This window comes from Typha latifolia, chromosome 11, assembly GCF_019914945.1.
Source record: "Typha latifolia isolate L0001 chromosome 11, TyphaL0001v2, whole genome shotgun sequence".
NCBI lineage: Eukaryota > Viridiplantae > Streptophyta > Magnoliopsida > Poales > Typhaceae > Typha > Typha latifolia.
This window is the reverse complement of record NC_133096.1, coordinates 6,817,106-6,840,830: the sequence shown is the minus strand read 5'-3', so window position 1 is coordinate 6,840,830 and position 23,725 is coordinate 6,817,106. Positions and strand designations below refer to the sequence as shown.

The window sequence follows — 23,725 nt, the reverse complement described above, 5'->3', positions numbered from 1 at the left end:
CCAGTTGGCATACATCTTCCAGAATTGATCACTCTCATGGAACTAGTCATAGATATCCAAGTAACCACAAGACCATGTATTCTAGTCTTTAAGTATGTGGACATGAAGTAGGAGTTCTATGTTATATACATCATTGCATCAGCAACATCCTATGAATAAGTAGCAGCCCAACTGAATAGATAGTTTGTCTACTAACCTCAAAACACATGACCACAAATTGAGCAATAAGCAGGAAGATTGCTAGACCTTTCAAGAGATGAGAGTTAATAGTTTCAATAGTAGTATAATACTAAAGCAATAACAAATGTGAGTGGTGAGAAATTTTAGAAATCTTCGTTTAAGAAACTCACACAGAATATGAATGCACACAATTGGAGAACTAACTGAAATAAATGAATGTAGATGTTCATTTCAGGCACTTTGTCCTGTACAACCAGCTTACTGAAGATATAGTCTTGGTGACAGAAATGAAGTGAGCCCAGACATATAAGCACCACTGAAACACAGGTGACAAGGAAGAATAGGAAAAGCTAGACATAAAGAGGACAAGTTGCAAGGCAGTATCAACAAAACCAACATACATAGCTTTGGCATGCCTTTAGGATTTCTTAATTGCCTTTACCAGATATTATAAAAGACCTTGACAATAAAAGAGATGAAAACAACGAACAAGAAAAAACAGAGAACTAACTAGAATGGAGAGAAAAATGCCTTTACCAGATATTATTTATCTGAAGTATGACCTAGTTTATTAAAAGTTCATGAAGCATATGTCATGTTTGAATTTTTCAATCTCTTTCTTTTTCAGGAATTCATCTCAGGAGAGCTGGCATTTGAGATGTTACTCCAATTTTGGTTACAACTTCACATGCTTGGAAGCAATTGAGGAAGTTTAATGCAGCACATTGTGCTCTAGTAGTTGCCCAATGTATACATCAAGCTATTACCTGCTTGCATGATCAGCAGTAATAGCATGAATTTCTTCTTATTGAAACAGATTTCTAGTTACTAAAGAGTACTATTTGTGTAGTTAATGACAATGCAGTAGAAGGCTGCATGAGGATCCAGCCATTATGGAGATCAGCCAAGCAATAGGTCTTACCATCATCACAAGTGATGCCCTAAGTAGTTGATGATACTATGAAATGATGAGAAAAACTAAAGCAGGATCATCTAATCGGTTTGCACATAACAGGGATGCAAAGAACTGATGCCAAAATCAGCGAGGAATAATCAAATTCTTGTCAAACTGGTTAATCAAGATAAAAGTGTGATGCGAATAAGATTTAAGAAATGTTGGATACGATTGCAATACTTGTTGCAATTGGACATTTGGTTCATTTAACACCGTCTCCCTATTAAGATCCTCTGAAGAAGATTGTTTACTCCAACCTAAATGAGAAATTCTGGACAAAAGGGGGAAAAAAGCATACAAAGTAAAGAACTAGAATAGTAACTTGTCACTATGTTTTTATATGGAAAATAGAAGTCAGCAAATTTTAGTTGCAAGGACCATTTGTATGTCAACATGCTCAAAACTGCTGTTACAAGAAATTTATTTACTCGTCATTTGGCATAACTTTCCAAGGCAGAATTAAGAAAAGCCTAAGACTATCATTATTCTGGGCAGCTGCTATGCTTAGGTACTTAGATGGAGTAAGATTCTTAGATGAAGAAATTTGCTTGGAAGTTATCAGTCCAGAAATATGAGCAGTACTATACAGAGATTGCAAGAGTAAATGATATTATATACCATTACCAACTAAGCAGCCATAATTGGTTTTTACTCATCAAATAACTAGTTTGTATTCATTTTCTCAGGAACCAAGGGAGAAAAAATCGCATAGTCCACATTTGAAGGAATGAGATGGATTTTGACTTTTAGGTATAAGTATATTCACAACATACAAAGATGCTTGAAAATATATTACAAAGCAAGATATACCAGAAAGGCAGAAACATCTGGGTCAACAAAGATTAACAAGTTAGCATTTGACCATATTCCACAATTTTATGAGAGCACAAACATAATGAAGAAGACCTATTGTAGAGGGTTAATAAAGATGGATTTTTGAATTTATGATGCTTCCTCAATGGAATTTAGAATGTCAGCCTGAAACAGAGTTTCATTGAACAAAAGGCCATAAAAGTTGTCATTAAATAAAACTAAGATAAGCTGAGGTGTAAGCAAAATGTTGGGTCAAAGAAGATGATTATGAATCCTTTTCCTCTCCAATCAATTCTGATCAAGATCTCTAGGTGCGTACTTAACCTGTAGCCTAAGGGTTCATAGCATATCAAGAGAAAGCCCTAACAAGCTGGATGTTTTGGAAATGGCTTTCTCAGAGGTGCATGTGAATGTAATATTAAGCTGTTCTATATTAGTTGCAAGATGGAAAGGTCCATGCGACCAATAAAACAATTAACAAACTCCTAAAACAAAGTCTGTAACAACAAAGGTACATAATCCTAATTATGGTAACAAAAAATATCATACTTCTCCTGTCAACTATAAGAAAAAAATGGCTTTCACTTAACATTCATTCTAGCCAAGAAACATCTGATTCAAGATAAAAGTAAGAGGAATGCATATGTATCAAGCTGTTCATAAGAGGAATTAAGCTAGTACATGATATCAAGCTATTCATAATGAAACCCCTCAAGATATTCATTTATACAAAATCACTTATCTGAAGAAGTAAAATATACAGACGGAGAAGCTAAGTTCCACATTAATAAAGGCACAACAATCTCTAGCAGATTTGAAGGGAATTCATTGTTCATGGGCCTAAAGTTCTCGCAAACCTAACGTACTTGAGTTCCTTGATACCCCTGTAGGTGCAAACTAGATTATCCCCATAACTAGTCTTCATCACTAGACCATTATAAAGAGCATTCAGCTCCATTCTCCAGAAAAGATTAATGAACCCAGGGTTACGCCAGTCTAGTAAAAAGAAACTTTTCATGACCAGCACTCTAGGAAATAAGAACAATATTGAGGACCCATTAACAGCACATTATAATAGTTATTGATGAAAATTTAAATCCCGCAGATAAGACATAGGAAATAAGAACATTTCAATTAATTAGACACTTCCAAAATGTCAAACTTTCATTATCCAAAGTTGTTTCTAATTTCAATAACTACTTCAGAAACAACAACCGATTAAAGCATATATCCTACCAGAAGCAACCATGTTACCAAAATGCGGAGAGCCGTGAAGAAGACAACTTTTCTATTTGTTCTTGGACGCCTTCTTCTTCGGACCCGGGGCGGCACTCAGCTGGGGCTTCGGGTGGCGATCAGCTTCACTTGGGTCCAACCATTTCAGCGGGTGGCGATTGAAGAAAGGCCAATTGGGCACGGTAATCAACGCAGTCAGGGCCACTCCACCAGCATAGACGAGGAGCATCATTTGGAAAGACCCAATCGTGTATCCGACCACGAAAGCCGCGATCGCGAACACCACGAGCAAGATCTGCATCAGCATCTCCGCGCGCTTCTGCCCTTGCCAATCCATCTACAAACAAAATAAAATTAAGGAAAAAAAAATACACGATATTGTATATTAAAAAAAACCTAGAAAAACGATACAAAGATTCAAGCTTTAACTGAATAAATGGATTTTTGACTTTATGCTAAAATTATGACTCGTTTTCAATGATCGGTTGAAAGAATCGAAAAAAGAAGATCTATACCCGAAACTATGAGAACAAAGAGTTATCGCCCTCAACCCTAAACCTCATTGGACGAGAAGGGGTCAGAAGAAGGAATCTAAATTGAATTGATGGGTGCCGAAACCCAAACCCTAACCCTAACCCTAACCCTAATCCTAATCGACCGATGACCGTGAATGAGAGAGAGAGAGAGACGCCTTCTCACCGTACGTGTGCGCGGAAGAGAGAGAGAGAGAGAGAGAGAGAGAGAGAGAGAGAGGAGAGAGAGAGAGAGGTGTTGGAATGAAGAAGAGATGCGACGACAGGAGGCGGCTTAATATTTGCTCGCGACGCGAACCCAAATTGAATCATGGATCTCAATCTTGGACGTTTTCTCCAATTCCGTCGGCCCATCACCCATTGCAGACTTCCTTACTCGACATACTGAAACCAACGCCGATTTCCAACTCCTTCAGTATTTGGCGTATTCCGGTGGCAACCGGGTCGGGTTTGTGCCGGTCTAAGAATAGCACACCCATGGTATATTGGTATGACCTAGAATCTAGTTCAAAGTGTCACACATGCACAAATTTTGCAAATATCCCTGCTCATTTGTCAACCATTAGTCATTAGAGGGTATTTTAAGATGAGTTTTTGACCAAACTAGTCCTCTTTGTTTATTTATTTTTATTAAAATAGATAATTGGTCTAATTTACTGTAGTCCTGATAAAATACTAAACTAATTAATATTTTTAAAAATACTAATCAGTTCAGAGTTTTTATTATTAGGTTTTTTTTTTCTTAACCATTGAAAGATTAAGTTAAAATAATTTATATATATATATAATACTAAATTAATCAACGTTTTAGGACAAAACAAAAACGCTGAGCTTATTAATATTTTACTTAGAGATAAAATACTGATTAATTTAGAGTCAAAAGCTCTTTTAAGATCAGGGGGGTTTTGCAATATAAGCATATAATGCAAGGGGCAAAATGCAAAGCTTCTGCAAAGACCCAATGTACTCGTTTGAATGAGTTGGGTATAGTTTGAATGAGAATTTTTTTAAAATCTTTTCACTATATTTAACTTAACTTAAGGGGTTGATTAAAGCTTAGTTAACATATCTAATTGCAGAGTATTTTCTACACGTATTAAATAAAAATATAGGGCTCTACTTGTAAATATTAAAGACATAAGATGTAAACCACAAATAGATTAAAAGATAGGGTGCTAAATGCAAATTTCCTTAAAGAAAGAACACCCAATAACGATTGCCGACTTCATTTGGAAAAAAAAAATGCATTGCCGGCTCCTGAGAAATCTGAGCTTTTTCCGAGGATATAGAACATAATATGATGAACGTGCCCTCATATGCTTTAGGCTTCATAGACACTGTGATTCCATTTCCAGAGCAACTACTTAATCTTTTAAAAAGATGTGTATGATAACAATAACGCCATTCATGTCTACTGCGATTGCATGCGTAGTAAATACTAATGCATCCGTTATTCTTCGTCATCGTCAAATGGATTGTAAATTTATTAATTCGACTCTCCGTAGTTAATGGATTATGCCCTTCTTTTCCTCCCAGAACACCGACGGTTCAAGCGAACGTAGTAGCAGGCGTCGGCGGCGCCGTCCTCCTCCCTGGCTCGAGCTTTCGACGTTGAGTGCACCTTGCAAATCACCCACTCGTGCAGCTAGCTGCAGCGAATCAAACAAACAGCGAGATTAATTCAGTCACCGCACAACGGTTAGAATCCAGATAGGAATTGATGGTTGCCGTCTTGGGATCTTCGGCAGACCCAGAAGAGTCGTTCTTGATGGTGTACTCGTCCATGACCCAGTTGGTGGGCTTCTCCTCTTTTTCCCCCTTCACCTTCACCAAGTAGGAGAACCTCTGCTTCGTGCCCTCGAAGCCGTTGGCCGGCTTTCCGCGGCGGCAGTCCGACGCCGGGCTCGTGCTTCCGGTGCGCCGCAGACGTGAAGAAGTACCACTCGGAGAATCGATTCGGGGGATGGAATTGAGCTGGTCGAGACCAACATAAACTCAAATCCAAAATCAAGAAACGAAGAAATCGATCAAAAATAAACCGAAAAAGATGATCTTTTTTACTTTTTCCCCTTCTTCTTGGAAGAAAAGGAGTGATCTTGGGGAGCTTCGTACCGGTGAGACGGTCGGGGTGGGCGCAGTAGAGGTCGATCTCGGGTCTCACTCCGTCTGGCAACTTCTCGCCGCAGAGCTTCTTGCGGAGGTAGTGGCCGACGAGCTCTGAATCGGAGAATTGGATTCCGGGAGTCAACCGTAGCGTTCTCTTTGCCGCCGCCATTGCTGATCTTGACGAAGAGAGGAGGGAATTCCTGCTCTCGAGGCGAAGGAGGGAGACGGGGAATTTTTGATCTCTGGAGCGGATAACCCAATAAAGAGCGGTTTGAGAATCCGATATCCGGTACTATTGCTATATATACAGTTTTCGCGCGGGAAATCTTGAGCAGAAGAAATTTTATAACAGGAATGCAGGTTTATTAAGAGATATATATTTTTCTAAATGTTGTATTTAAATAAAATAATTTATTCGGTTAATTGTATTTTATAGCGCAATATTTATTAAACACATATTTAGTTAATTATATTTTATAATAAATTATTTAGTAAGTAAGTAGTTAATTAGAGGAGAATACAAGAGAGAAGAGGAAAGAAAAGATTAGTTAAGATTGGAGATGGTAATGAAAGGAGATAATTAGAGGAGCGAGATGAGTAGGGATCGAAATGAGAGGAGAAAGATAGATTATATTTTAGTATCTATTTTGATAAAATGTATGTCAAAACATTGAGTCTAAAATACTATTTTCAGATTATATTTCTTATTTATTTATGTTTGCAATTTACACCCGGCCTTTAATTTGGATTTTCATAATCCCATCGCTTTTATCTTATTGGCTGAAAATAGCTAAATTTTAGGGTTATTTTTACTAACATTGCCCTATGTTTTGCATTTATTAAAGCTATTTATTATTTGATTGATATATTTTATTTTTAATACCTTAAAAGTCTTATGAGATAAATTTTTTTTTCATTTTATTAAATGATAAATTTAACGGGACAGTTGATAGAATAGTGAATATCATGCTATTTTAGAAATAAAAATGAAAATACCTTAAATAGCCCTAATTTGACCTTAAAGATCATTCAACTTTCTCTTATGGCTTCTGGTTATCTAATGGATCAATTAACAACGCTAAAGCATTCCTCCCTCGTAGTAATCTAGATTATGATGTTAATATTCTAAATTTTATTTTGATTTGTGTTACAAACATGCTACATGGTTAATCCTAGCAGTAATCATATGCTTGTTTGTGAACGACTTGAAAATTATTAAAAACTCATTAGGTCAGGTATAATTTATTCGATGGTATGTGATTCACCTAAGAGACAAGCCTACACAAAAATATAAACAAATTTTTTTTAAAAAAAAAGAGGGTGTTTTTGTTGGATTTTGTGATGCTACTTTTTATTCAATGACGACAAGGAGTGTCGAGGAGTGGAATGACGACATAAAAGTAGAGGGTCTTGGTGATGAAGAGCGCAACATGTCTTAGTGATTAGGGAGTGATAGCCTCAAAAATAGGAGACCATCGGACCGGTGATGATGATTAGGGGAAAAGAAAGAGGAAGAAAGAGAAGGGAAAAAGAGAGGAGAAAGAAGAAAAGTGAGGAGGAAGAAAGTAAGAGCGGAGAAAGTAAGTGCCACTAATGGGAGAAGGAAGTGTCTCTCTCTCCTAGTTAAAGATACTACGAGAGAGGAGTAGAGAAAAACCCATCAGTGACGGCGTAGGTGGAGGATAGAAACTATACAACCTTAATCTCCTCTATAGTCAGGCCTCCAGAAAGGAATTACTACCGTTGTCTACAGCATCTGAAACTATTAATTTTAATACACGGCCTATTTTATTTATTTATATAGAAATTGCTGTAGTTAGTACAGTAGTTAACATCAGTAGGGGATTTGTAAAATATAATGCAATTCAAAAGAGAGTAAGAGACTAATGAAATCGTCCCCACAATCTTCAAAACCGGCGTTCAGCGTCCATGCATCACCGACGTTTGTTTCTACGGTGAACTGCCGAGTCCAGGTTCGTTCAGAATTAGCAGGGCAGTATCTCGTTGCCGACTTGTGGAAGGTCTTGTCATCATCCCCCGTTGGACTTTGACAAGGTGTTGCCAGAGTAGTGTAGTAAATATTCTTGCTGGGTTTATGCCGTAAATTCAGAATTACTTACCAAATTGATTCATACTTTAATCTTTTATGACTACTCTTTCGGAAGGATATTCTAGTGTTGATGCCAAACCTTTTGCCTCCTGGAAGCATCTTGATGAGCTCGGAGAAGTTCCATCTTTTTTTGCCTCCTTATTACCTCTTCAAATCTTCAAGAGCTTAAAATTGCAGTGAGTCCTTATGTTCTTCTTCTACGTCTTGCTATGTATTTTGATCTCGCTCTCTTATACGAATTCGACTACAAACCTTTCGTTAATATACTTTCTCACCTTAAAATAAGATGGTCAATCCCCAGGCATACTCAATGACTTGACTATAAAGCTGTCTAACATTTTCTGAAACACATAGCACGACTCCTGAGCATATATTAACATCACTCCCTCCCTACTCTCTCTCTCTCTCTCTCTCTCTCTCTCTCTATATATATATATATATATATGAATCTATCTCATTGTGAGCTTGTCAATATCTCCATAATATCAAAACCTTAATATTATTTATAATCAGGGAAACAAGAAAGAAAAAACAATAGGAAGGTTATAAAATCCAAGGTTCCTCTGTGCCAAATCCATGTGCAAGATCTAGTCACTGCTGTCTCCTCTGTCTTTATAAATGTCTAAAACTTTCTTCCATCTGGATTTGAATACCTCTTATCTCACATGCTGCTCCTTGTTTGGTAGTTAAAAACAGTCCCTGTCCCTTAAAGCTGGGCCACATGAAGGATCTAAAGACTCTTCTGCTTGTCTTTTGACCACCATGTCGCCATGTGGAGTGGAATTGAGACAAAAACAAGAGTCTGAACTGATTAGCTCTCATGGTACTATTAGTCTTAAAAAAAGAACATAGAATCTATAGGACATGGCATGCTGTGTTAGAGCATTCAAAATTTGCAGCAGTGTACACAGATAGAATGGTGTCGATTCCTTGAGAACTTTAGACAACAAGGGGCTATTAATTTCTCTTTACATCTTTTCTTCTTATGGGAATGGGACCCATGTCATAATACTGTGTAAAGTACTCATCTAAGACCAGTTTGACCAACCGTCTGGAAAGAAGGGCTACTAAATTACTATTACCATTTACCGCTGCTGAAGGAGATCCTGTCAGCTTATGATAAAAGGTTATATTGTCGATTTTCTCGTATAAAGGAGTTAATATTTAGTGAATCTTTTTTTTACTGAAGTATTATATATGTATAGTTTATGTTATGTTTATTATGGTCTGTTTTGGATATTTTTCCCTCCAAACCTCTTTGTTATTGTGACTAGTTTTTTAATATTAAGGAAAGCCCGTAGGCGAGATATCATTCATTTCAAATCTAAAGATTACAACTACTAATTATTATCAATAGAATAGTTGTTACAAAAAAAGAAACTAAGGAAATAGTGTGGATAAACCACAAAATTTAAAGAGACATTAAACCGAGAAGGCTAAGAAAATGAACCAATAATAATAATGCCATGATATCGGAATAGAAGGTTTCCATCGATTCCATCGCAACCCTAACGGAGCTAGAGTAACTTTAAAGCAAGCACAACAAATTATACTTTGTATCTTACTATACAAATTACAAGTACATATAAACAACATATGATGGTTCTCTCCAAGGCAATCCATTTAGCTTCCATTCTGTTTTGTTTCTTATAGTAAAGCAAATGCATCACCATGCATGGTTGATGATTAATGGTAGATCTGAGGATGATGGCTTGGTAGAGTGCCGAGTTTGGGATTTGGTGTGTGCCACTCACCTATTTAGCGAGTAGTTGACCTTTTTTAATTTTCATAAAAAGATAATAATAAATATCTTTCTAAAATAAATCTATATTTTAGGTAAGTTTTTACTGCATAAAATTGACTAAAAATACTTATTTTGATATTTATCTTTTGGGAGAAACTTATAAATGTTAAATATTTGATGTTGTTATATTTTACTTGGTTACTGCATAAGATGGCGGAGTATATGATTAATAAGTTTTTTTGTTGTTGTTCTACTGTTATATGTTAATTTCTTCTTATTAAAAAGTTAGTCCAGTTATTTAACCTAATATCGGAGATTAGACTACTGATTTATGATCTATTAAAAACAACAGGAAAAACTCATATAAGATAATTTGTGTTTAGCATTGTTGTTATCCCCCTTTTATTTCTTGCATCTTTGATACTGAATAAAAGTATCTCTTAATATTCATTTCTTTCTTATAAGAGATCTCATCTAAGATTAAAAAAAAAAATAGGGATAATGGATGGTGTGAGGATGGGACCTACCCACTTAGGTAAAAAAAGAAAACAAAACAAAAAAGAAAGAAATAAAAATAGAAATGGGAGCTAAATTTTCATTCTCAAGAGAAACTAGAAACAAAAAAAAGCTTTCAAAAAGAAAATAATTTTTTAAAAAATTTTTGGACAAGATCTTGGTCAACCCATGCTCAACAGGGAAAAGAATCTTATCAAGCTCATTATATTGGTGAGATTATTTTTATTCTCTTACGAAGCATTAGTCCTCTTGTTAATTATTTCTCTTTAATTATGATTCAAGGAAGTGATCATTTGTTTGTGTTTCTTTAGATTTGTCGAGAGAAGAACTCAGTAATTCTTCATTATCAATTGTAATCCAGTAACTTTATTTTCTCGCATTAAAAGAGTTTTTACATAAATTATTTAATTTAATTATAATTAACTCATTCTATTTACACAAAGATAGAAAAATTTGGTACACAAATTTGGACTTTCTCATAGTTTGAATAACGATAAATTTTTTTTGTTCGGATAAAGCTCCCAAAATGCTAGAAAGAGATGTCACCATTGTAGAATAACGTTGATAATATTTGAGAAGGTAATGCTTATGCTTATACTTATGCTATTGATGGATAGGGAATCAGACGGCAGCAGTCAGTCAGTCAGTCAGTCACCGGTCCCCCACCAAATACACACATTTGTACGAAATACCCATCAAGCCCCCCGAACAATCCAAAACACATTACATCAGAAAGGGATCGAGAAAGGCCCATTTTGGTCATTTCGACCGGTTTAAATAGGTGCCCCTCTCCCCTCTCTTGGCCTTCAATTTGGGGGTCTTTAGCGGAAAGCCGCGAACTAAACGACGAACCGCTGCTCGCTTCGGCTCTTTTCTGACACTCCAACTATTATAAACATCTCGAGAGAGAGAGAGAGAGAGAGAGAGAGAGAAGTGAAGTTAACGAAGAGAAAAGGGGGGAGAGAGAGAGAGGGAGAGAGATGGGGGCGGTGGAGAGGCAGCAAGGGGGGTGCATGGCGATACGTTCGCTTCCACCTACTTCGATCTCGAGGTGCTCGCAAGGCTCCTCTTCGACCGCAGGTTATGGCTTCTCCCTCGTGGGTCATACCCCCTGCGTCCTTCTCTTGGTTGGGGTTTAGTGTATTTGGGATCTCTATGCAGATTATTATGTTGGTTTTGCTCCAAATTATCTCTTTCTTTTTTCGTTCTTTTCCTTTTGAAATCAGGCAATGTCCTGTATTTTTTGGTCTCGGGAAGAGATTTGTGTACAAGGAGAAGCATCATTGATGGCTTGGGATCTAATTTTTTGGGGGAAAATTGAATCTCTTTTGCGAATTTTCTAGTTTCCTATTTGGTTTTATTTTTCATTCCGGAACGGAATAAATTAGTCGGAGTGCATAGTCAATGTCTCACCGAATCTGGCATGTTTGGTATGAGATTTAAGGGAGATGTATTAAAGAAGTTAGATCTTTTAAAAGATTCGGTGATTATTTATAATAGTTTGGTGGGAAATTAAAGCCAAGAGCCCATTTATAGTTATATTAGTTACTCTATCTTTAACCTCGGGAGGATGAGATATGTTGGGTGAGCTGTAAAGTCTTTGCTTAAGTCTACATCTTTCCATTCAGGCCAAATTTTTGTTTAGTTACAAATTTTCCCTCGTTTCCATTCTAATGTAGGGATAATAGTGGACTTGGTGGTGCTCTCAGAAGCCTCATGCTTTACTGAGTTGCTAACTTGTTATCTTGTTGTACAGTTAGTTATGCCAAGGAAGCAAAGTAGTGCACTGTGGTGAATATTAGCCAGTTGGGTCAAGATATGTTCTGGGCTTTTTGTTATAATTCACAATCATTTCGGAGTGAGTTCAAGATGTTCTGCACCAAATTTTGTAAAAAGGAGCATTACCTAGGTTGATGTATCTTATCATTATATTTTGCATCCGATAGAGTAATTTACCAAACTATTCGAGGTTCCACTAGAACTTCTCAGTATCTTAAAAGTAAAACCATTAGGATGTCTGTCATACTAGAAATATGTGCTTACTTTCTTGTGATGCTTCTGTTCTATGTTAATTGATAATTTGACTTTTGAATTATTGTTTCTCACCAAAGTCACCTTTACTTTGTGAAGAAAATGATTTGCTTTTGGGGTTTTCTGCTAAATGTAAATTATAACCTACACAGACGACACAACATGTGGGTCTCCAAGATGGATAGGAAAAGGTCTTTCCTGCGTGTGCATTAAAAGAAAAGGGACCTATGAGCGGATCTGCATGAATTTAACACCATTACAGGTACTGGCTAGCTTGAGTTATGTACCATAGTAAGTTTTTATATCATAAATACTTATGCCATTACATATTCGATCTCATAAACTTATTTTTTTGTTGACCAGGAAACTGTAGAATACTGTATTTCTAAATACTGTAATGTGTCATCCTCTTCACATTATTCTAATTCTTCCTTTGTTTATATCAGATCCACTTTTTATTTTTTTTCTTGAGGAAACTCAGCTATTTTCTCTCAAAAGAGTTTTAAAAATTAATACAGAAAGTCAGAAACTCTTTTAAAACTTTTCATTTGCACAATAAATACATGTTAGGGATCAGTTGAGGTATCCATATTCATTAATCGTTAGCCATTGACATACCCATGCTAAATAAAACATCTGCAAGTTCATCCTGGGCATAGGATCAACATGGGGTTGGCACGGGTCAATGCTGCTTGCCACTAGTCAGCATGGGTAAGCTTGGAGTGGGCCAAAGGGAGTCTTGAGATATGCCCCTTGGCCTGGTATGCGCTGACCAATCAATATCCCTGTTGGCTTCCTTTGAATAATTTTTTTTATATACTGTATTTATAATTCTTTTTATATATTTATTTATGTATGTATATATATATAGTGTATGATATTTGAAACTCCAGCATCTTTTTCATGTAAAAGAACAAAGAGACATTTTTGTTAAAACATTCTCATTAAAATGTAATTTATGAACTAAGCGATAAGAAACATTTGGATGTGTAAATACTATAATTTCTCATTTGCTTTCTGTCATATGCCTTATTCCATTTCTTAATTTGGCAGGAAGAAAGACAACAAAGATTGAAGCATCGTATGAAGGTCTACTTTGATGCATCTAGGCGAGATCATCAGGTTGTTTTACTTGATAAAATTTATTTGTTTTTGTTAGAGGTGCATTATGGTTCATTTTCTTCATATATTTTAGACAACCTATTAAGTATTAAGTATTAACAGAATACAAAACTAAATGAAAGACAAAAGGACCTGCCTTTACCTCTTGTACTTTTGATGAATCCCGTCCATATATGACATTCAGCACTGCATTTTCTTTCAGCTATTCTACCTGTTCTTTTTTTAGTGTTAACTTTTCAGACATATTATCAAATTGCATATGAAGATTACACATGAGCAGCAAATATAACAGAAACCTACAGTAGGCTATCCTTCGATTAAATTACTTAATTGTTACATGGTTATTTCATTAGTTGCTACTTTCCTCTCATCTATGCTCATATATTATTGAAACTTTTTGCTTTAGTCTGACTATGTTACCAGAGAAGTGGCTTATAAGTTCTTGCTGCAAAGTTTGCTGCCAATCAAAATTATGGTAAAGGAAATAGTGGAGCCTATAGTTGAAGATGGTAGCTAATTTCACAAAAGGAGTTTCTAGAATCCTCTTTAAGTATTCTGTGCCTCTATGCCAACTTAATCCTTTTTATTTTGTTTTTTGAAGTCCCAGTATACTCTGATCTGCTACAAGTTTTTTTTTCCCTCTTGAGGTTAGAAATATCAGATAGTGGTGTCTAAAATGCAATTTGTGCACCATTTTAGGTGCCCCGCATACATATTCACAGTTCCCCAACTGTATAAGAAAGCAGGGAGGGTCTTTCCAGTGCAGATGGTCCTAATAACGGAGTACATTGGTGTGCACCTATAGCTAATGTAGTATAGTTAAATATAAGCAGATTAGGTCTGGAAATGTTGATGAATAGGTAGAAAACATTGACATTCTTTTTGTACTTGTTACCTCCTAAATGAGTTCATTTCTTTTAAATATACAAAAACTGGAAAAATGCTTCAATTCACGGGTCCAGCTAACTACATAACATTTTTAACTAGCCTTAGTATAGTTCCTCGCATAGAATGATATAAAATAATTATTGAATAGTTATATGATTTCATGTTTCCATATGATGGCTAAACTATAAAGGTCTGCACTGACAATGCCGTAGTTATCTTTTCTTCTATTGCTTATCTGTCTGTCTTGTTGTCGTAACTTTTTTTGGCCTTAAGCTGTAGGAACATCATATCTTTTTAATTTTCTCCAAAATCAAGCAGAAGAATCTTAGGGTTGTAATCGTACAAGAATATAATAAATTTGGTATATCTAGATTTAGTAAATGTTACATGTTCTTTTAAACACTGACAATTCTTTTCATGGTGATAGGAAGCCCTGAGAGCTCTTTGGTATGCCACGTACCCAGATCAAGAACTCCATGGTTTGGTATCCGACCAATGGAAAGAGATGGGGTGGCAGGGGAGGGACCCATCAACTGATTTCAGGTGAAATAAGACTAGATATTATTTTAACACGATCCTGATGTAATAAAATGGTCATTTTCCCGATGAATGTTTGTTGTAAGCAATCTCTTTTTCATCTCAAACAGGGGTGCAGGATTCATTTCACTAGAGAACCTTCTCTTCTTTGCAAAGACATTTCCTGTAAGAGATGTCATTTGTCTATGATTGTCCCTCTATAAGTGCAGATTCTTTGTTATTTGAGGACAACTTTGTGAATTGCAATCAATGTTTGTGCATCTGCATGGTTTTCTCTCATTGATATTTCATATGGAATTTTATATTTGAAAATCAATTAGATCTTTCCTGCCCTGAAAGAATATTTATATATTTCATTCTTCAGACTTCATTTCAGAGGCTGCTAAATAAACAAGGTGGGAAGCGAGCAACTTGGGAGTACCCATTTGCAGTTGCTGGTGTGAATATCACATTTATGATTATGCAAATGCTTGATCTGCAATCTGGTAACTGTTGCCAATACCAGCTTGTAGATATCTTTCGATTTTAATCATACTCTAAGGTTTCATTATTGCAGCAAATGTAATAATTAATGTTTAGATCAAAAGATTGAAATCCATCAATATTTAATTATTTGTACAAGTGCTTTTCTATTTGTTTAAACTCTTCAGCACTTGAGTTGCAATTCCTAATAAACTGTGGAAAGTGACTAGGGTCCCACCAGTGGTATAGGTACTTTGCCAGCCCTACTTAAAAGTCGAGGGTTTGCTGTGCCATCTAGCTTAGAACAAGGCAGAAACTAAGAAATAGAATAGCTAGATGCTATTCCTGAAAATTGGTTTTCATGCTTTAGTTTTCCACTATTGCCTTGTTATAGTTATGAAAATTGTTGTGATAGCTTTTCACTATCCTTTACTGGTTACCTCTTTATTTTAATTTTTTGTAGAATCTATTTTGAAGATCATGCTTCTGTATTATGTTACCATAACCTTTCATATATTTTTCTTTTTTGGTGCAATATTTAATATGCATTTGGTTGAGTTTTCTTCTTTAACTAGTAGTATGATATATCTGCAGCAAAGACGAGAACTTTTGTTAGAGCTGTATTTATTCAGATGCTCTCAGGTGAGAATGTAGATGTGCCCTATAATTTTTTAATTTAACTACTTCCTTATTATAAAGTAACATTCTACTGGATGTGAATTTGCATATATTCTGCTAATGTACTTCCAGAGGATGAATGGGCATTTGACTTGCTGTATTGCGTGGCATTTGTCATAATGGACAAGCAGTGGCTTGAAAAGAATGCTTCTTACATGGAATTCAATGTATATTCCTTTACTTCACCTTGACATAAACCTAACCTATTTCCCCTATGTTTTATTCAATGTGTTCTTGGGTTTGAAGGATTCAAGTTATCTACTTATCTGAAATTGCTAGGAAGTCTTGCGATCAACTCGCGTGCAGCTGGAGAGGGAACTCCTGCTGGATGATGTGATGCGGATTGAAGACATGCCCTCATACAGTCTTCTTTGCTAGCTTTGGATGCCGCTAAAATCCGATCATTCTAGATGTCGAAGCTTGGAAATTCAAAGTGTACAGTCTCTTCTTCTCTTGTTATGTCCTTGTTGCTTCAGAAAACTTCCTTTTGACATATAAAGCAGTTTAACATGTTCATCCTACAAAGTACATGGAAGAGGTTTTTTTTGTAGAGCTACCTCTACAGCTGTGTGAGAGTTTAGATTCTTTGTTAGCATGGCGGGAGTATCACCACTGTAATCTATTTTTACCTGCTAACAGGTGTTCATTTATCATAATTTTGAGGCATTTGATTGATGCTACTACATCACATAGTAAGGTATATAAAGTACAACAGCTATTGCTCAAATATTGCCAGAACATTTTTGATTGATGCTACTATATCACATAGTAAGGTATATAAAAGTTCTCAAGGCTTAGAATGCTGCAATAGCTTCTTTGAAGCCAGGTAACAAGGCCAGTGTTGCTCATCAGGCTGCAATTGCAAGAACGAATCTCCGGAGCTTCTTCCAAATTTTATAAAGTCTACTGGAGCAGGAATTGGCTTGAGCTCTCTGAATCTCAGTTGAGCTTAAATGCTGAAAACAATTGGCTTCTCAAGATCGAAATGGATTTTATTGTCTCTTTTGATTTCCAGAACCTCCAAGCTGAGAATAATAGTGAGAAGACTCATCTCTATTGCTGGCAGATACAGTTATAGTTGGCGAAAGACTTTGAAAGATAGGAGGATAGCATATATCAACATTTTAGCCTTGACCGTAGGTGGATGAAGTATTACCTTCTCAGTGTCAACCATCATTCCTGCATGAAAGACCTCCTCTTTAATAATCTTCTCTAACATGCGAATCACAAAACAAATAGTTCATTACTTCATCGCTGATGTAGTTAAAAAATACAACCTTCATGAAAGTAAGCTCAGTGACATCTTTGACAGAAAACAATTTAGAGAAGCCATCTACAATGCCTCAAGAAGCTTGCCTTTAGGCACTTCTTTTGCTATGTACCCGATGACAGAACTGTTTGATTTGGACTGTGCACGAACAACTCCTAATATCTCCTCTATCAACGCAGTGCCTTTGCTTTGACACGCATCACAAAAACAACCTCCCTTGCAGACTTTCTGAGAGTTATAAGCAGGTTGGCCTTTTTCTGGCCACACAAGAAATGGATGTTATCGTTTCCAGAAATTAAGTAACCACATATTCAGAGCTGATGATTTCCAGATCACAAAAAATTTCAGAAATAGGGGTAGCGACTGCAACAGCATTAGAAGAGCCTTCAGAAGCATAATGTATAATGCCTTCAGAGGCATTGTATAGGCCCTGGATCCACCTGAAGAGGCTGCTTTCATGGTCTCATTTTGGTGATCACAATCCAGCAAGTTGCATCAACAAACAATTAAATCCTAGATTTGTCTGTAGTACAGTAAATACTCTTTCAAATAATTTTTCATGTGCTTTTACTACCACAAGTCTAACTAACTATCTCTACACATAGAAAACAAATCATAAACAACTAGCAGGTATCAACAATACTTCTGACAAGAAAAATCTCAGAATCCTTACATTGTGATTTGACCATGACCCATCTTAAGCATCACAGGTAAACACTCAATATTAGTTATTTACCAAAGATTTCGAAATCATCTTAATGCTTTTGCTTTTATCATTTATACTTTGTCATATAGATATTTATCATTCAATTCCTATATTTTACTTTACTTTTTTATTTTTTATTCCTCAAAAATGCTCCAACTTAATGTTAATCTAAAGCTAACAAACAAAATACAGTAACTTTTAAATATAAAATACTTAAAATTATTTAAAATATATCTCATTTGACTTTAAAATTTGGTTTCCCTTTTATTTTTATCTTAAATTTAAAAAATTAATTCAAGGCTATAGTTTTTTTTTTTGTATATATAGTTAATTTAACTCATTTATATAGTAACTGACTATCAAGAACACTAACGTCGAAGTATTTTTGAGACATTGAAAGCATAATGTATAGATTGAATAATAAATATCCATGTGATAAAATGTTAATACTAATAAAGGCAAAATGTATGAGGAACCGAACGGCTCCAGAATGTTACAGTAGCAGTTTTGAAGGTTATGATCTAGAAGATACTTAAACATAGGAAAACCCAGTTGATAATAAGCTGAAAATAGAGACATGAACTGAAATTAGGATCAGTTTAATAGAATAATTTACCTCGCATCTGTTTCAAGAAGGATCTTTGCTAGTTAGTCATGTCGCAGAATTGGACTCAATATTACAGCATCAGATCTCGGTTGCTATTCTTCGTTGACCTCAGCATTAATTATAGGACATAAACCTCAGTCTTGTCTATCCCATAATTTCTCCTGATATATATGTACTCTGAGCAATCTACAAATTTTCTTTTTTCACTGGAGGAGGATTAGTAAGGAAGTAAGAAAATGACCAATTAGAACAATAGAAATTAGCAGAAAACTATAAGGTATTTAAGGTCCTTATAAAGATGAGCAAGAATTAATATAGAGTAATATAAAAGTAGAGCATAACTAATTGGGGAGGATTAGAGAGTGGCATAGGGTGAGTACCTGGTTAAGCCATCAAAAGATATAAATTCCTCCTAAATTAGTCACCGATAGAGATGCGGCTGATGTGAGCGATGGTGTGCCGATCAGGCCCACCCTCTCGGTAACGCTCCTTCAAAGCCGGATGGCAGTTCTTTACATTTAAGCTTTTTAGACTCGGTGGCAGCGCCTCCTTGCCCGGAAATGATTGGAAGTTGGGGCAATTCATTATATCTAAAACTTCCAACGAGACGTACTTCAAACATGCCGGCAAGCATTGGAGACTATTGCAATCTCGAAAACTTAGAGCCCAGAGGGAGTTGAGGTGTTGAAATGCCTCCTCCATCTCAGTGGTGAAGGTCGTGATCCCATTTACACCTTTGATAGTCACAACACTGAGGAAAGTGGGACCTTCTCTGCTTAGCAGCACCTTGAGCAACAAGGGGTTGTCAATCTCTAGTCGATTAAGACTAGAAACTGATGAAAAGCCCACCTCTTCTTGCACCGCCTGTTCAGTTTGATTACCCACCAAAGTGGTGAGCTTTGGACAATGAGAAACTTCTAATTGATATAGGGAGATTAGGGCTCCTAGCCCTCCAATTGACCTCAACTCTCCACAATCAGAAATGACCATATGATGAATCTTGGTCAAGTGGCGCAGTGCATCAGCCGTGGGAAGGGTTGTAATATGTGGACACCTCCTTAAAATTATCGAACTTAATAAGGATAAGGAACGTTGTAGACACATGGATAATTTCACATCTTCGATGTCACTATCTTCGATCCATACACTACGTAGCGATGGACGAAGGAGGTAAATGTTAGGATAACTAGTGTGTAGATGTGACAACTTACTTAATTTCTCCCCTTCTTCTTTGGACCATTCGTCAAAGTTTTCCAGATTTGGACAGTTCAAAATAGTCAAATGAAATAGGGATAATGATGAAGGAGGTGAAGACGAGGACGAGGACGAGGACGAGGACGAGGGGAATGCCGATAATGGACATTTCGGATTGTGAAATGCTGGGAGAAGGGTGATTCCTACTCTCACTAGTGTTAGATATACCAATGTAGGTGGGAGGGAAGGAAGTGCCCTCAGTTTGGAGCAATCTTTGATTTCGAGTGATAGAAGACGGGGAAACAATTGGTCATCCTCGATGGCACACCACTCCTTTAATTCTGGGAAGTTAACAAATGATAAGTACACCAATGATGGAAATCCTTTGACAACACCAGAACCATAGAACCCGCAACCAACTTCTTCTATCGCATGCATCCCACTACATTCAAGGTCCACTAGTGATGAAAGTTGTCCGAGAGGTGGGAGCTCTTTCCAATTCTGGCAGCCATGGAGCTTAAGACTTACTAAGTTCTTCAAATAATGCTTTTCCATCAGCCAACTCGGGGACCGGACTCCACTGTAGCCAATAATCCTAAGTTGTTCGAGATGCTGATGCGGTTGCAGGCCTTCCAATACTTCCTCCGTGACCTCACATCTTGCACTTCCTTGGGCGTCGCACCATGCCAACTCCAAGGTATCAACATTTCTTTTGCAACTTAACCTAGCTTCCATGGCTTCTTCCTTACTTCCCACATTCTCAAGATTCTTTATCTGAAGAGATCCCCTGAGGTTGCTCAGGTCTTTTAGCTGTCCAATCTCAAAACCTGGCGCCTTCCCTACATGGAAACTTTCTAATTCATCAAGACGAGTCAGTTTACCTATGCCGGATATCTTAGAGATTATTGGAATAGTATCATTGCTCCGCCACCATTCTTGATCTTGAATTAGATGGCGCAAGTTGATTAGTTTGCCCAAGCTCGCAGGTGCTCCATCAGGCTTCAATCCCGAAAGAATCAGTATTTCTAGATGGTAAAATCTACACAATTGATGAGGTATTACTTTGATTCCTGTGTTGCTGAGATTCAGGTATCTTAGATGCATTAAGTTGCATGTGGATATAGGCAGTTCTTCCATGTGACAATTGACAAGATTAAGCACACGAATGCTTTTCAGTTTTTCCAGTACTTCACGAAGATCAGCAACATTCAGATCCGACTTGCTCTTGAATAGAAAATTTAAGGTCCGCAAGTGCTTTAGTACAGATGAGTGCTCGGTAAGTCCAGCTAGATTAGTAGTCATCACAGATAAATGACGAACACTGTCTGGAATTTTCATTGGCTCATCACTCTCGATCCTACAACAGATCTCATTTGAAACAGATTCTGCCAAATCATGCAACAAATCATGTATCTTGTAGATATCTTTTGAAGCTGAATCTTCAGACCAAGCAGGTTCAAAGAATGCCTTCGATATCAAATCATCAAAATAGTCGCTTCCTATATCCTCGATCCTCTCCCTCTGTGTGTTGCTATGAATAAAGCCCTCTGCCATCCACATGTATATCAGATCATCACGTTTGAATTCCCAATCCTTTGGAAATATGCTACAATATGCAAAGCAACTCTGCAGGTGTGCGGGTAGGTGCTGATAACTCAACCTTAGTACTGGTATAATACCATCCTGCCCCTGTTTTAACTCCCAGATGTCGCTCTTCAGGATGCTCTGCCAGTATTCTTCATTCAGATTATCTTTCAACAGCGCACCGAGGGTCTTTGCAGCCAAAGGTGATCCCTTCAGCCTCTTTGCAATCTCTGTCCCTGTAGCTGCTAATCTTGGATCCTCATCAGGATCAGCAACACCGAAAGCACACTTTTTAAAGAAAGGCAAATACACATCCTCTGGTAAACCATCTAATCTAATTGGATCCATGGTGCCCATCAATTTTGCAACCCTCGGTAGTCTACTCGTAACAATTATCTTGCTTCCCTCCTTCCCGTGTAACAGAGGAGTGCGAAGCTTCTCCCAGACGTTCCTCTCGTTCTCACTCCAGACGTCGTCAAGGACCAGTAGGAACTTCTTTGATCTTAGCTTCTCTTCAAGATTCACTTGTAGACTGTTAAAATTCTCGATATCTCCAGGCTTAAAATTACTGTCGGCTTGCTCGAGGATCTCTCTTGTAAGCCTGACCACATCAAAGCCATCTGAAACGCATACCCACATAATTGGAATTGGAGAGAAGTGCTGCTTCACCCTCTCATCTTTGCACACGAGCTGGGCAAGAGTAGTCTTTCCAACTCCTCCGATTCCGAGAATCGGAATGACAGAAACATTTCCAACTGCATTAGATTCTGATTGCAGCACAAGGTTGATAATTCTCTCCTTCTCTTCCTCTCGACCAATCGGTTCTTCGGGCAGCAACGAGCTAGTGATGCGGCTGTTGGTGGGCAACTCCGACTTCTTGGAGCTGTCATCCAGTTGTAACAGTTGAACGAAATCCCCCACACCAGCTGCAATTCTTTCTAAATTCTCCACGACACTGCTCAGCTCCTTGACGTCCTCGTCACAAGAAAACAAGCTCCTGGCAGCAGTACGCATACGTTTGGCGACATTAGTAGAGGAGGCGGCCAAGGAGCTACTCACCTCGTCGCCGTTGGCTTTCTGTTCGAGGATTTGGTATTCAAAGGTGTCGAGCACGTCGTCAGCCTGATAGGCCGCGTCTTTGAGCCTCCGCAACCATCGGAGCAGCCACGTGTTCTTGATCTGCCGCCCCTCCGCCGCTTCCACTGCACTCTGGATCTTGATGAGCAGCTCCTCCAGCCTCTCCAGCTTGTCTTTGACGCCCGCTTGCATCTCGTAGTTTCCGACCAAGAATGAGGCGGTTCTGTTCACCAACTCACCGACGATCGCAGATCCAAACATCCCCGCCATTTCAATCCTCACAAGCAGCAGGGTGAACTCAATGTTTGAGAGAGAAGAATGAGTGAAGATCGCGGAGACTCATATAAGTCTTTGTTTGTCTCTCTCTATCTACGACTTGGGTTCCGCCGACACGCTAGCTGGGTGGCCAGAAAATTCGTGCTCCAGGACAAAAATGGCCTCATTCTATTGTGGAATTCATTGCACCTATATTCTCAAGATTGGCCACATCTATTAATATATATATATGAGCTACGTGAAATTCTCCATCTAGGTGCCACATGATGATGTTTATTGGCTGGCAAATTATCCTTCTTATCTAGTGAAACTGATCGATTTCTGTGACAGATAGAGATCATCAATTTCAGTAGGATCCTTGACAACTAGAGAGAGAGAGAGAGAATCAACAAATTAATGGCTTATTTGGTACATAATTTATGAGAAACCCGAGACAGCAGAAGCATGATCGAAGAACCTTTGTATCACTAATTGCTTTTGATTAAGAAGAAATAAGCGCTTACAAGAAATTTCAAGTAACATCTCTCAAACAGAAAACACCATACTCTTCCTATGCAAGTATACAACCTTTCACGAAACAGAAAACAAAAGTTTTAACAGAGGTATGGCTTGTAGTTCCTCTTTTGGATGGATATTGGACTCCTTGCTCTCTTTTGTCCATGCTTCTGTTAATTACTACAATTACTTCTGTGAAGCGGAGGTAATCGGAAGAATCTGTTCTACTGTTCTGATCCTTAATATCAAAAATTTTGATGCTGAAGCAGAAAGATAACAGATACCCAGATTTTGTTTGTGCACCGATTGGAGTTCTGGGTGAATCTTGATGTGCATCTCGGAGCATGTTGTTCTCAATTGTAATTCACATTACAGACTATAAAAGTTTAACACTTCAAGCATACCCAGAGGTGCGTTAAAATATCTTCTGCTGATGTAAGCAGAATTAGCTAATTGCAAGCTCATAGCGAAAATTCCTGAAGGCATTTGAATGCAGCCAAATCATGCACGTGTTCAAACATGACAACTTAAAATTGCGAGTTTTGGATTGCCCATGCATTGATATTCACAATCATTGTGAACTTTTGTGACTCCATGAAACAACC

The 23,725-nt window shown here is 37.4% G+C and overlaps 4 protein-coding genes across 13 annotated transcripts; 1 reads left to right on the top strand and 3 right to left on the bottom strand.

Annotated features, from left to right (window-relative positions):
- Nucleotides 1-3,061: 3,061 nt before the first annotated feature.
- On the bottom strand, nucleotides 3,062-4,025 carry LOC140797291 (signal peptidase complex subunit 1). Of its 2 annotated transcripts, none has more exons than XM_073150626.1 (2): nucleotides 3,884-4,025; nucleotides 3,062-3,521 (listed from the first exon to the last, which is right to left on the bottom strand). In XM_073150626.1, the coding sequence occupies exon 2, from the start codon at nucleotides 3,519-3,521 to the stop codon at nucleotides 3,237-3,239; it is 285 nt and encodes a 94-aa protein (XP_073006727.1). In that variant the 5' UTR covers nucleotides 3,884-4,025; the 3' UTR covers nucleotides 3,062-3,236. The 2 variants fall into 2 exon arrangements, with proteins under 2 accessions (XP_073006727.1, XP_073006728.1); XM_073150627.1 differs by lacking the exon at nucleotides 3,884-4,025 and adding an exon at nucleotides 3,700-3,828.
- Nucleotides 4,026-5,038: 1,013 nt separating this feature from the next.
- On the bottom strand, nucleotides 5,039-6,078 carry LOC140798137 (NAC domain-containing protein 74-like). 2 transcript variants are annotated; one of them, XM_073151895.1, is made up of 2 exons: nucleotides 5,779-6,078; nucleotides 5,039-5,691 (listed from the first exon to the last, which is right to left on the bottom strand). In XM_073151895.1, exons 1-2 carry the CDS (start codon nucleotides 5,990-5,992, stop codon nucleotides 5,417-5,419), a joined length of 489 nt encoding a protein of 162 aa, XP_073007996.1. In that variant the 5' UTR covers nucleotides 5,993-6,078; the 3' UTR covers nucleotides 5,039-5,416. The 2 variants fall into 2 exon arrangements, with proteins under 2 accessions (XP_073007996.1, XP_073007997.1); XM_073151896.1 differs by having other exon boundaries at nucleotides 5,830-6,078.
- A 4,923-nt stretch (nucleotides 6,079-11,001) lies between these two features.
- LOC140797762 (uncharacterized) lies at nucleotides 11,002-16,594 on the top strand. 3 transcript variants are annotated; one of them, XM_073151411.1, is made up of 9 exons: nucleotides 11,002-11,273; nucleotides 12,377-12,486; nucleotides 13,278-13,346; nucleotides 14,662-14,777; nucleotides 14,882-14,936; nucleotides 15,136-15,256; nucleotides 15,828-15,875; nucleotides 15,984-16,078; nucleotides 16,191-16,594. In XM_073151411.1, exons 1-9 carry the CDS (start codon nucleotides 11,174-11,176, stop codon nucleotides 16,287-16,289), a joined length of 813 nt encoding a protein of 270 aa, XP_073007512.1. In that variant the 5' UTR covers nucleotides 11,002-11,173; the 3' UTR covers nucleotides 16,290-16,594. The 3 variants fall into 3 exon arrangements, with proteins under 3 accessions (XP_073007512.1, XP_073007513.1, XP_073007514.1); XM_073151412.1 differs by lacking the exon at nucleotides 11,002-11,273 and adding an exon at nucleotides 11,396-12,102; XM_073151413.1 differs by lacking the exon at nucleotides 11,002-11,273 and adding an exon at nucleotides 11,397-12,051.
- On the bottom strand, nucleotides 16,532-22,619 carry LOC140797761 (disease resistance protein RGA2-like). Of its 6 annotated transcripts, none has more exons than XM_073151409.1 (5): nucleotides 18,875-22,619; nucleotides 18,504-18,700; nucleotides 17,189-17,704; nucleotides 17,068-17,090; nucleotides 16,532-16,936 (listed from the first exon to the last, which is right to left on the bottom strand). In XM_073151409.1, the coding sequence occupies exon 1, from the start codon at nucleotides 22,617-22,619 to the stop codon at nucleotides 18,912-18,914; it is 3,708 nt and encodes a 1,235-aa protein (XP_073007510.1). In that variant the 3' UTR covers nucleotides 16,532-16,936; nucleotides 17,068-17,090; nucleotides 17,189-17,704; nucleotides 18,504-18,700; nucleotides 18,875-18,911. The 6 variants fall into 6 exon arrangements, with proteins under 6 accessions (XP_073007510.1, XP_073007511.1, XP_073007509.1 ...); XM_073151410.1 differs by having other exon boundaries at nucleotides 17,268-17,704; XM_073151408.1 differs by having other exon boundaries at nucleotides 17,068-17,704.
- Nucleotides 22,620-23,725: the final 1,106 nt, after the last annotated feature.